We start from the raw sequence: 13,144 nt of genomic DNA on the forward strand, positions 1-13,144 counted from the left end.
CCTCTCCTTTCTCTCTCCTCCGTTCTCCCTCTCCCCCCCCCTCTGTCCATTCTCCTCTTTTTTTATCCTCCCCGCCCTCCATCCTCTCCTCCCTCCCTCCATCCTCCCTCCATCCTCCCCTCTTGTTCCTCCCTCCCTCCATCCTCTCCTCCCTCCATCCTCCCATCCCTCCATCCATTCTCCCTCCCCTCCCGACATCCTACCCCCCCCATCAGGCCTCCCCAGGCTAAACCCGCTCATTACCCGAATCACGCATGCGCAGGCTCCGACAACACCACACACAGTGCCACACCATCTCTTCCCCTCCCCTCTCCCTCTCTCCAATAAATAACGAAATCACACAGGCACACTGAGAGGGTGCCACAGCGATCACCCCGATACCGTTACCTCTCTAAGTATCCTGTTCGATAAGAGTGTCGTAGAGCGATATATATATTCATACGTGCGCAGCAGTAACCCTCTGGAGGGAGGGAGGACGATCGTACACTCGGGCTCGTGACAAAGCCGCGTGTGGCTGCCCCTTCCAGCAGTGCTCTGCACGTCTGGGGCGCGCGCCCTCCTCTAGCAAAAACCAAGGCGCGAGTGAGTACCATGTTGCTTTATCTGCTCTTTTTTTGGGGGGGGGTGTGATGGGCGCCTGTGCGGTGAAGGTCGCCTTCGATGGCTTGCAACCCTGCCGCCACACTTGATCATCGTCATGATCTTCATCATCATCATGCGCGTCATCATCACTGGCATCAATCATAATCGGCATCATCATCATCATAATGGGCATCAGCATCATCATAATGGGCATCATCATAATGGGCATCATCATCATCATGGGCATCATCATCATCATGGGCATCATGGGCATCATCATGGGCATCATCATGGGTATCATCATCATCATGGGCATCATCATCATGAGCATCATCATCATGGGCATCATCATGGGCATCATCATCATCATGCGCATCATCATCATCACTGGCATCATCATCATGGGCATCATCATTATCGTCATCGTCATCCGCGTCGCGTCTCGTGTAAACAATGGGTCGGACGGATCTGCGAAGCGAGGCTGTCTGTTTAACTCGGCGTATGCGGCGTCGGCTTCATCGTCGTCGCCCGCCGCACTCGATCCACTGCTGGATGAAGGACTCGTCACCGAAGCCGCCCCCACCTGTCACGATGTAGCAACAGCAGCTGATTACATCGCTCCATCTCCCGCCCCCCTTCACCCGGGTGGAAGTACTCTGCCACGCGCTCCATTCGTTGCGCTGCTAATGCACGGCGCTTTTGTCAATCCACTGCTGGATGAAGGCCTCCCCGCACGCCGTGGCAGTCGACGTGGGACAGGGGAAGAGGTGGGAGGGGCGAGGGGTGGGGGGGGGTGTTTGACCATACTTCACCACGCTGGGCAGTGCTAACGTGGCCGTGGCCCAGGATGGAGCTCTTGAATTCGTAGCGCCACGTGCTCGACCATCGCGCCACCGCTCCCCACACACGCACAGATCTGCGTTGAAATTCGTTGTAATAATTACGAGGTAGTAGTAGTAGTGGTGGTAGTCATAATACGAGTGGGAATGTTAGTCACTGATTGCAGGTGAGCCTCAAGACTCTTTGACGTGAGGGTCCTGGCTCCTGTACCCCCATCAGCAGCAACGACTGGTTTTAGATGAAAGGTTTTCCCCCACTTCTCACCGTGATCCACCACAACCCCCTAGCCTCCAATGCTCCGGGCATCACAGGCGTGTGACACCGGCCCCCACCTCGACCCCCACATAACAGATGCCGGATTGTAAGACGCTCCGGAAAGTAAGACGCATACAAGACGTGTGCCCAATGTCAATGCAGCCGAACGTCTCCTATTGCAACAAGACGATACCAAGATCCCCCGTATAACCTTAATAGACTGTAGGGGCAAGTGCTGTTAGCGAGCACCTATAGAGGGGGTGGGTGACCAGCACCACGCCCGACCGCCTTTGTATCCCCAGTGACGATGTTTACACACCGCACCAGGTACTCATTTGAGGCCGAGTCGACCTCGGGGAGGCCAGGACCGGTTCAGATAATCGGCACTGGTGTTGGCCGTGAGCGGCAATTGAACTCGGGTCACCGGGGTTCATAGCGCAGCGCGCTAACCGCTACACCACCGCTCCCCACACGCACACAAACACCTGATTATAAGACGCACCACAACTTTTCATTTAAAAATATAAGGGGGGGGGGAGTGAATACGTATCCCTGTGTATGTGTGTCAACATCAGCACTGGGGAGACAAAGACGGCCGGGCGTGGTGCTGGTCACCCCCACCCTCTTCGTGTGCCGTGCCGGCCTTCATAGGTGCTCGCTAACAGCACTTGGCCCAGCAATCTGACAAGGCTATGAGGCGGGTCTTTATCTGTGTATGTGTATGTACGTACGGAGCGCTAACGTTAACGGAGAGCGCGTTTGCGTTAGGAACCTGGCGATCCGAGTTCGATACCCGCTCATAGCCAACATCGGTGACGATTGTCTGAGCCGGTCCTGGGCCTCCCCCTAGGTCGACTCGGCCTCAAATGAGTACCTGGTGCGGTGTGCAAACATCGCCGCACGGCAGACAAAGGCGGCCGGGCTTGGTGTTGGCCATCCACAAGCCCCCTTTGTTTCCCGTGCTGGCCTGCATAGATGCTCGCGAACAGCACTTAGCCCAACAATCTGACAAGGCTCTAAGGCGGGTCTTTGTCTCTGTGTATTTGTATGTACAGGGTATGCAGTATTCCCGCGTGCGTGTGTGTTGCGTGGTTTTGTCAGCCTTGACAACTGCGCACTTTGACCACGAGGTGGCGCGCCATGAGTCGACCGTGAAGAGCGCTGAAAAGTGAAGGCGCAGCACATGCAAGTGCCTCGCTCACATCGCTCCACTGCTGGCTGAAGGGCCTCCCCCAAGAGGAGGGAGCTTTCTCGAGATCCCTCTCCCAGAGGGGCATTTCGATGTTGGCCTCTGCTCGTTCACGCTCGCACCCGCGTCTTGGAAGAGGATGGGGAGCAACCCACACTTTACCCCCATCCCACGTGACCTGCCCGAGGGGTGGGTCGGGAAAGAACTCACGACCTCCTGTATACCAGGCGAGGGAGTTAACATCTCACCACCGTGGCGCCTATTCATTCCTGCTCAGGGCCAAGCCCAGTGACGATTATCTAAACCGGTCCTGGGCCTCCCCTAGGTCAACTCGGCCTGGAATGAGCACCTGGCACCGGCGTGTGAACGTCGCCACGCCGGGGAGACAAAGGCGGGCCGTGAGCGTGGTGTTGGCCACCCTCAGCACCCCTCTCACGTGTGACCCCGTGCCGGCCTTCACAGGTGTTGCTCGCTAACAGCGCTTGCCCCAACACTCTGTTGAAGGTTCTACATGGGTAATCTGTGGTGCACCAGCGTGGTGAGATGTTAACTGCCTCGCCTGATATACAGGAGGTTGTGGTCGATCCCGACCCTGACTCCTGCTGCTGGAAATTTGGAGTTTGCATGTCTCTCTCTCACCGTGGTCGTGCGGATATTTCTCGGTTTTCCCCTCCACATTTAGAATCAACATCACCACGCGTTTAGAGTATTTGGCTGCTGTCCGTGATCTCCACGTGATCATGATGATGATGATACCCCACGTCGTTGGGCTATCACTTGTTGCCAGGTCGCTTAGTGGGCCTTACCTGGTTAAATAAAACAAATGGTTTAAATGGCTTCACTTGAAGCTTTCGTGACTGCAGGAATTCACATTCTTTGGGTCTTTCGGTGAAGTCACGTAGATAGGTAAAACAAACATTAAACTAAACTAAAAACTACGACGTTTCGATCGCAACACAAGCAACTGTGATCAGGTGGGAAGAAAAATCTTGATGACGGTCGCTTGTGTTGCGATCGAAACGTCGTAGTTCGTAGTTTTTTTATTTTTTTACCTATCTACGTAACTTTACCGAAAGACCCAAAGAATATGAAATGGCTTCGTTGAATCTTTGCCATTTGTTGTGTACGCGTGCGAGCAGGTCAGCGGCCGCATCTTCCAGCGATCCATGTCTTCCTCCGACCTGGGCCTCTTCTCCGACGACGACAACGCGGGGCTGAGGTCGCGGCGCTCCCACCGGGACGACGACGGCGAAGATGGCGACGACGATGACGACGAGGAAGAGGACGACGAAGACGACCGGCTGAGCGTGAAGTCCGACTCCCTGCAGTGGCTGCAGGCGGGCGACACCCTGCCGTGGAACCTGCCGCGGCACCAGCGAGCCAAGATGCGACGACCTCACGAGTCGGTGCTCGACCCGGCGGAGAGGGCCGTCCTTCGCATCGCCGGTGAGCGCACGCCGTGGGATGGTGCGGGGGAGGTGGGAGGGGGGGGTATGTGAGATTGACGAGTGGCGGTGGCGGTGTTGGTTGTGCCAGTCGTCTCGGTCGCTCAAGCCACGGGCACCTGGGTCTGTCCCGCCCGTGACCTCGTGCCAGCGAGCTTTCGACACTTCACGCGGCCTTAAAGGGCACATAGGCTGGCACAAGCGTCGGGGTGACGTTACCCGCCACTTGGTGGTGAATGGCGGTGGTTGTTGTGCTGTGGTCCCACGTGACTCTCCACTCTTGAGCATCTGATTGAGTTGTCACATCCCTGATGTATTAGTCCCCAGCAATGCCCCCACCCCCACCTCCAATCTAGCCCTTTGACCACCGGTGCCCCCGACCCCTTCCCCAGCGCCCGTGCCCCCCTCCCTCCACCACCCCCCCAGGTTGCTAAGGCCACAATGCAAGGAGTGAGAGGTCACGATGCCTCGTGTCGACGCGGTGTTCGCGAGGCACGTTCCACGTTGTGTATTCGTGCGTCTGGTCACCGCAAATGTGGCGCCGATGTCCGCCCACACACTGACTGTACCGGAGAGCCTCGCCGTGCGGGTGCCACGTGAGTGAAGGCCCAGAGAGTCCCACAGTCGGGGTACCACGGGAACGAAGGCCCAGAGATCGCCGCCGCCACCGCTGAGAGGCGAGAGATCCAAGTCCGACGTCGGCGTTCTTGTTGGATCGGAGGGGTGCAGCAGCAGCTCCAGAATATACGGGGGGGGGGGGGGTGGGGGGCGGGTGGGGTAGCGCGAGGTCATTCAGGACCATGATGCGAGGAGGATGAGGACCCTGAATTTTAAGCGAAATTTAAAACCGGCGACGGGTAAGGTGAAGCGGGTGATAATGGTTGTACAATATCAATATCGGTGACATTGACGGTGTTAATGGCGTCGCATAGTCAATGCCAATATCATCATAGTCAATTTTATCCTGTAACCAACCCATCATTGTTAATCATCATCGCCATCATCACCACCGTCGCCATCGTCTTTGTTATCATCGACGGCAACAGCTTCCTCTTCACCGCAATCATCATTCCTACCACCAACCCCATCATTGTTAGCAACCCCATCGTCATCATCATCATCGTCCTCATGGCTATTGCAACTACAATGCGACAATTGCCATCACCGCCATCGTCACAATTCATTAAAATATTATCACGTGGAAAAATCCCGAGAGCGTCAACATCTCGTTTCGTTTACAAGGGCGTTCCTTCCATGGTGTTATTACCACCGGCATCACCACCACTCCCAAAATCACCAACACCACCGCCAACCACCACGATCATCAACACCACCAGCATCAACACCGCGACCACCACGATCATCAACACCACCACCACCACTGCCAAGATCACCATCAAACACCGCCACCACCACGATCATCAACACTACCACCACCACTGCCAAGATCACCACCACCATCAACACCGCCAACCACCACGATCATCAACACCGCCACCACCACCACCACGATCATCAACACCACCACCACTGCCAAGATCACCACCACCATCACCACCACCACCACCACGATCATCAACACCACCACCACTGCATCCATCACCGCTCCCGCAACCACCCATCAGTATAATCGCCACCAGCACCATTATTACCAAGACCGTCGTCTTCACCACCGCCGCCACCATCACCGCCACCACCGCCGCCACCACCGCCACGGTGCCCTTGTGACCGCGGATTTGCGGTGGCATCTCCAGGGCGGTAGGGGGCTCGGAGCGCGGCGTGGCGCGGTCACTCCGCAGCGATTCGGCAGCCGTGGGACTCGGGCGGCCCTTCCTCCCGTCCACCGTTACACCCCCCCCTCCCCCGCCCGGCGCACGGCTGCTAATGGGTATTGATTGCGGCTACGGGGAAACGGGGAAGAGGAGCAGCTCGCGGGAAGGGGAAGGGCGTCTCGCGTGTGCCCTTGTGCCAGGGCGGTACCAATGGGGGGGAGCCGGGTAGGAGAAGGAGGGGGGGTCCCTGTATGGGTGTCGATGAACCCTTCCACTTGAACTCGACTGCTACCCCAGCCACCCCACAATGCAATGGGGTTGGTGGGGGGCACTGTGTACATGTGAATGGGGTGCGCCACGGTAGCGAGATGTTAACTACCTCTCCTGGTATACAGCAGATCGTGGGTTCTATCCCGACCCTGACACCTGCTGTGTATTTGGAGTCTGTGTGTCTCTCTCCGTGGTCGCGTGGATCAACGTCACGCGTTTAGATCATATGGCTGCTCCAAATGTCCACGTGATGATCGGCCACTTCGTTGAGCTATCATTTATGGCCATGCCGCTTCGAGTTCTATAGCTCATTTCAGTTTTCAGTTTTTCACTTCAGTTTCATGTATTAGGTATAATGCTGTGAGCCATGCGGCTCTCGACTCGGGTGCAACCGCAACAAACAAACATGGGGTGGGGGGCTCACCTGCTGAAATAAAAAATAGTTTAGTTACGAGTTTCATTTAGACTCGGGCTGATCAGCGTGGTGAAGTATTGGTTAATTAGCTCTCATGGCCGACACAGTGTGGCAAGGCCTCCAACCAGCAGAGTATTTCGCTGCTGTACATTTCCGCGTGACAAGCCACTTAGTCGAGCTGTCATTTTCGGCCAGTTCGCTTCTGAAATAGAGCTACATAGCTCAGTGGGCCTTACCTGGTAAAACAAAAAGTAGTTAAGTGTGAACTTCTTTCGTACCGTACGTAGCCAACCGTGCTAATCGGACGTGGCGGGGCAGGGGGTGGAGGGGGGGCACAGGTTCGTTCAGCTCGGCCAGGAGATGGCTGGACAAGCAAATGGATTCTTGAATCCATCTGTGTGGCGTAAAGCTTCCAGGGTTGTTTTTCCCCCGTCCCCGTTTGTACCGTCAATCTCCCTCGTTTGAATGATCGCTCCGACATTGTTCTGTCTCGACGGGTATCGTCCGTCTCACTTTTATCATTGTCCCGTCATTTGTATTGTTTCGTCATATTTGCATTGTTCCAACAAATTGTATTGTCCGTCTCGTAAGAATCGTTCCTTCTCACTGTTGTCGCTTATTTCGCATGTGTTCTCTCCGGCTCGTGTTCGTCTTGTTTGTTCGCACTGCTCAGGAGGCGGGGGGTCGCTGCCCGAAACGTCAGCGTCACTCTCCTCTGTCTGTTCGGTCGCAGGGCGGTGTGACGTTTCGTATTTAATCGGCGCTCGTGCACCCACGGTGACTGCCAACGCTTCCCCGAATAGTTCCATCCCTGACACCCCCCGCCCCCCCCCCCCCTCGTGACCTTTCAAAGAGTCCGGAAGGAGCCTGAGGATACGTTTGGTGGGATCGTGAATTTTCTCGCGTGCCTCCTGGGATCTTTGTCTTCTACGTCTCACAGCTGAGACCCTTCCTCTATCTCCCGTGCAGGGGATGAATAATTATTCCTACATTAGATGCATATATTTTATTTCAGCAAGTAAGGCCCACTGAGCACTTTTTTTAGAGGCGACCTGGCCACATTTGATAGCTCAACGAAGTGGCTCATCACGTGGACATTTATAGAAGCCAAATACTCTAAACCAGTGGTTCTTCACCTTTGCTGCAGCCTTGCACCCCTTTAGAGTTCTCAATCTTAAAAAAATATATCAAATGCTAATAAATACATGGGGTTTGATGAGACATAGTAAGTTGTAACCCACGTGCCTAATTTGTGTTTTCGATGATTTACCTTCTAAATAAAATCTGTCCATGTCTCGCACCCCCCAGAAAGGGCATCTCGCGCACCCCCAGGGTGTGGTGCACCCCAGGCATGCCCCGCGCTAGACTCGCGTTGTAGCGGGCGTGGTGCGCGTTGTAGCGAAACACGTTCCATTTTAAAACAAGACTCGCCGCGTGAACGCCACGGGGAGATCCTGCATGGCTGTTCTTTTTTTACGCGCGTCGACATGTTCGCGATTCCGCATTTGAATCGCGTCCTGAGATGCAGTTTAATTTAGATGGTGTCATCATCATCATCATCATCCGGAGTCAATGTGGCATCCCTCCTCCTCCTCGTCATCAGCATCACAATCAGGCGACGGCACAACGACGTCGCCCCCCCCCCCCCAATGGCGCCCCCCTCCCCCACACTCTGCTCACCCCCCTCCCCACCCTCAGCCCAGCCACCCTCCGCCTCTCTCCCACCTCCACCCCCACCCTCTGTCCCCCGCCTCCGTCCCCCACTTCGACCTCCACTCTGCACCCACCCTCCTCCTTCCCCTCCTCCCCTCCCCTCCTCCCCCACCCTCCTCCCCTCCTCCCCCACCCTCCTCCCCCACCCTACGCCCTCCCTCCTCCCACACCCTCCTCCCACCCCGCCCCCACCCTCCTCCCCCACCCTCCGCCCCCACCCTCCTCCCCCACCCTCCGCCCCCACCCTCCTCCCCCACCCTCCTCCCCCACCCTCCGCCCCCACCCTCCGCCCCCACCCTCCTCCCCCACCCTCCTCCCCCACCCTCCGCCCCCACCCTCCTCCCCCACCCTCCTCCCCCACCCTTCTCCCCTCCTCCCCCACCCTCCCGGCCCCACCCTCCGCCCCCACCCTCCTCCCCCACCCTCCACCCCCACCCTCCTAACCCCCCCTCCGCCCCCACCCTCCGCCCCCACCCTCCTCCCCCACCCTCCTCCCCCCACCCTCCTCCCCTCCTCCCCCACCCTCCGCCCCCACCCTCCTCCCCCACCCTCCTCCCCCACCCTCCGCCCCCACCCTCCTCCCCCACCCTCCGCCCCCACCCTCCTCCCCCACCCTCCTCCCCCACCCTCCGCCCCCACCCTCCTCCCCCACCCTCCTCCCCCACCCTTCTCCCCTCCTTCCCCACCCTCCGCCCCCACCCTCCTCCCCCACCCTCCGCCCCCACCCTCCTCCCCCACCCTCCGCCCCCACCCTCCTCCCCCACCCTCCTCCCCTCCTCCCCCACCCTCCTCCCCCACCCTCCTCCCCTCCTCCCCCACCCTCCTCCCCCACCCTCCTCCCCCACCCTCCTCCCCTCCTCCCCCACCCTCCTCCCCCACCCTCCTCCCCCACCCTCCGCCCCCACCCTCCTCCCCCGTTATTCGTTGATGCCGCGAGGTGGCGCCACGCGCCTCTCGCTTTGTTCCCAAAGTGCCACGCCCAAAGTGACCGTCGCAGCGACGTTCGTCAAATACACTGTGTCTCTGTGTGTGCCCTTAAACGGGGGCAAAACATATGAAATAGGCGACGTTTCGGGCATAGCAAGGTCCCTTTTGGCAGAAACGTCGACTATTGTATGTTATCGTTAAGGCCACGGTGGTGTTGACGCATCTGAGTGGTTTTTTTTGTTCCGTGTGCTCATTGCGCCGATGCCGACGCTTGCCGACTGGCAGCCTCGGCCAAGTAACTTATTCATTTATCTGTGGCCAGTCTAATGGGAAGGGGGGGGGAGCTCTCATCCAGCAGTGGAATGACAAATTGGCTTTGCTTGTGTGTGTGTGTGCGTGTCCTGTAGTCCCCCTGTCTGGGGAGTGGAAGTATTGCGGTGAGCGTGCTATGCTAAGCCACCCAAGTTACTACAAAATTTTTCGTACCAGGTAATGTCGAGTGAGCTCTGTAGCTCTTTGACAAATTATAGCTCTAAGGAAGTGGCTTATCACGTGGACATTTCTAGCAGCCAAATACTCTGAACGTGTGTTTCTCAATGTGGTGGGGAAAACCGGAGGACCCGGGGAAAAATCCACGCCACCACGAGGAGATTAAGACACGCAAACTCCAAATATACAGCAGGCGTCATAGTCGGGAGAGAACTCACTACCTCCTGTATACCAGGCGAGGTAGTTAATATCTCACCACCGTGACGCCTATTCAATTCCTGCTCAGGGCCAAGCTCAGTGACGATTATCTGAACCGGTCCTGGGCCTCCCCAAGGTTGACTCAGCCTCACATGAGTACCGGGTGCAGTGTGTAGTCAAATATCGCCACAGGGGAGACAAAGGTGACCGGGCGTGGTGCTGACCACCCACTCATTCGTGTATCACGCTTGCCTTCATAGTCGCTCGCTAACAGCACTTGCTTCAACAGTCTGTGAAGGCTACACAGGGGATCTTTGTCTGTCCCCTCTCCCCATTCAAATTCAAACTCATGACTCAACTCTTCATTGGCAATTTAGGTCAATGCTCACCCTCCCTGAAGCCTCAATTCCCTGGGATTATTAAACATTCATAGCCTCGCACTGTTGTGTCTAAAACATCTGCTGTGCCCTTGTATACAGCTCGTAATACTGTATTGAAATTCAGCCTACATACGTATGTGTGTTGAACTTCTTTCACACCATACGTAGCCAACCGTGCTAATCGGAGGTGCGGGGGGGGGGGGAAGGACAACAAACTAAAATAAAAAAGCGGTTCGAAATAAATGAGTTGTCAATTTAGATGATTTAAAACCGCTCAGCTCCAGTTGCTTCCTCATATCGGAAGGAAAGAGCGTTCCAGACGGCCGCAGTGGCGCATCTGAAAGCGCCACGCGATGCGGCGACCACCGCCTTTGTTCGATGGCTCCGCTAAAAGCCGATGGCCGGAGTTGGCGTGATGGATATGTCAGTTTTACACGTAGGCTTTCGCGAACAATATTTTTCATAATAAAGGGTTTTTTGGGGGGTTTAGTTCGTGTAAGTATAAACGTGCCCGTTAACCCGCCACCACCCGACACAGCCAATTAGTAATGTTTGTCACGTCACGGATATGTATTCATAACAAACAAAAATGTAGCTCGTATTTTTGTGCCGCTTTCCGTGTGTACCCTGGAGGGGGTTAGCTGGCGCTTGAGATAGCGATGTGTGTTCAGATGTAAACGGTACAAGGCGCGGCCCTGAAAGTGCCTGCTTCAAGGCCCTACTACCAGAGGGGAGGGGCCTCCACTACCATGCTTGGGAAGACTTCGTAGAAGAGCTCGGGGAGTTACTTACACTTTACCTCGCCACACGAGTAACCTGTCGATCGGCCAACTGCGGTGTGCCCACACTTATTCAAATCTGAACTAAAGGCCTATTTTTTTTGCCCAGGCATACGCTGGAAAATATCCATTTATATTTATGGTCCAACTGGCTCGTAACGTTTTGGCCGATCCACCTCCTGTGAAGGTTCTCCTGAACCCGGCAAAATGTTGGGATTGTGGTCCGGGGCATGGAGACCGAACAGATTTATTTATACTATGGGGACCTCATTTGCCAGTAAAAATATGATAATTGGTTCTTTACCCTTCTATCTGGCAACAAAACTGACAGTTTTGTTGCCAGATAGAAGGGTAAAGAATCAATTATCAGATTTATTTATTTTAATATATTATTTTCTGTGATGACTTTTTTTCTCGTAGTGTGTATTTTTCTCTCGTTATTCGTGTATTTATTTTTGTTTGTTTTTTATTTGCTAAGTAGTGGGGTTTTGTTTTTGCCTTACCTGTGTAAGGGACTGCCTTAATTGATCTGGCAGCGTTTTGGGCTGCAATAGCATGAATGACGCTCTATAAAATGAACTGAGTATGATATGCTGCACTGCTGGGTGAACGGTTGCGTAAGGCAGGTCGTAAGATTTTAAGAAATATTTTATTCTTTGATGAAATTATTAGACGTGTAATGAATGTCGTACGACATGTACACACGTACACTAAACAGGGAATGGCTTTTAAAGTTGTATAATCTCCTGTGGATGCCACTGGTTCTTCATGTTCTGCAGATGTAGATGCCACCACCGCCATGTATTGTGCGAGATTGAACTTTCAACAGGCAACTGGACACACTGACAGGTTTGTTCGTATCTCTGAAAGATGGAAGTCGAAGGTTATTAAGTAGAGGAGTCCATGTAACGTCCTGATTATAACTGCCTGTGATTGGATGGAATATCTGTTACATATTACTTATTTTGCAGAAAAGTCCTGATCATAACCGTAGGTGATTGGATTGCATCTGTCACATGTGGCTATTGTCACAGTAACATCCTGATTATAACCGTCGGTGAATGGATGGAATCTGTCATGGGTGACTTAATTCTAAGTACCTTCATGAATAAAGCTGCCCGTGAAAAGATGGAGCCTTTCATGTGTCGTCAAATTCAGCTTAAAACCCATTCATTGCATCCTAAACACATTTATTGGACAAAATGTAAATTACTTGTATATTCATATCTTGTGTGCGTATGGCGTACGTTTGTCGGATGGCCGTATGAATTTATATCTGTCGCTTTCATTTTTCCAATCGTATCTTATTCGAGTAAATAACACTTATTGGATCATACTATATTCGAGCAAAATTTTTTTATGGCTGCGTTCCTACCTGGATTCCTGCCTGGCTGGCTGGCTGCCGCATGGCCAAGTGCGTGTGGGTGTCGGTGACGTCACCACGCGCAGCATTGTGCTGGGATTGTGCGTCGCACTGACGTCATCACGACTCTTCACCCCCCCCACCACCTCCCCCTACCCACCCTGCACCTCGGCCGTGGATCGATACAAACATGCAAGATATGCTATAATACAATCACATCAGAAAAAAAAGTTTTGCTTGCTGGCTGGCTGCCTGGCTGCAGAGAGGGATCAAGGGTTGTTGTGGGCTGCTGGCATTTTTTTTGTTTTTTTAAAAACGGGAATTGGAAACCCGACAGGGGCGCTTGCGGCTCGTCCACGAGCTTCCCGCGTCTCGGGTTCCAAGCTCGAGGAGTCACGGTGAGATTTGTCGGTGACGCACACCGCGGGTGATGACTGTCGTAGTCGGCTTAAGTTTCCCAAGGGCGCTTTGCGAGCCAGCGGGCCGGGGGAAAGCGCTGCGCTGGCCTGGCGCTGTGCTACGTGCTC

General features: G+C 54.7%; 1 protein-coding gene across 1 annotated transcript; it reads left to right on the forward strand.

Moving 5' to 3' along the window:
- Positions 1-554: 554 nt before the first annotated feature.
- LOC133339203 (uncharacterized) lies at positions 555-7,712 on the forward strand. The gene is made up of 4 exons (XM_061547354.1): positions 555-582; positions 4,006-4,325; positions 6,066-6,149; positions 7,709-7,712. The coding sequence occupies exons 2-4, from the start codon at positions 4,033-4,035 to the stop codon at positions 7,710-7,712; spliced, it is 381 nt and encodes a 126-aa protein (XP_061403338.1). The 5' UTR covers positions 555-582; positions 4,006-4,032.
- Positions 7,713-13,144: the final 5,432 nt, after the last annotated feature.

This window comes from Lethenteron reissneri, unplaced genomic scaffold, assembly GCF_015708825.2.
Source record: "Lethenteron reissneri isolate LAM-NWPU_2019-01 unplaced genomic scaffold, ASM1570882v1 scaffold_1649, whole genome shotgun sequence".
NCBI lineage: Eukaryota > Metazoa > Chordata > Hyperoartia > Petromyzontiformes > Petromyzontidae > Lethenteron > Lethenteron reissneri.

What these genes read in the sequence shown, in the direction of transcription:
- LOC133339203 (XM_061547354.1), top strand. Translation starts at nt 4,033, where the DNA reads ATGTCTTCCTCCGACCTGGGCCTCTTCTCCGACGACGACAACGCGGGG. An exon ending in ATCGCCGGTGAGCGCACGCC is followed by an intron (nt 4,326 to 6,065) that starts GTGGGATGGTGC and finishes TGGCATCTCCAG; the next exon opens with GGCGGTAGGGGGCTCGGAGC.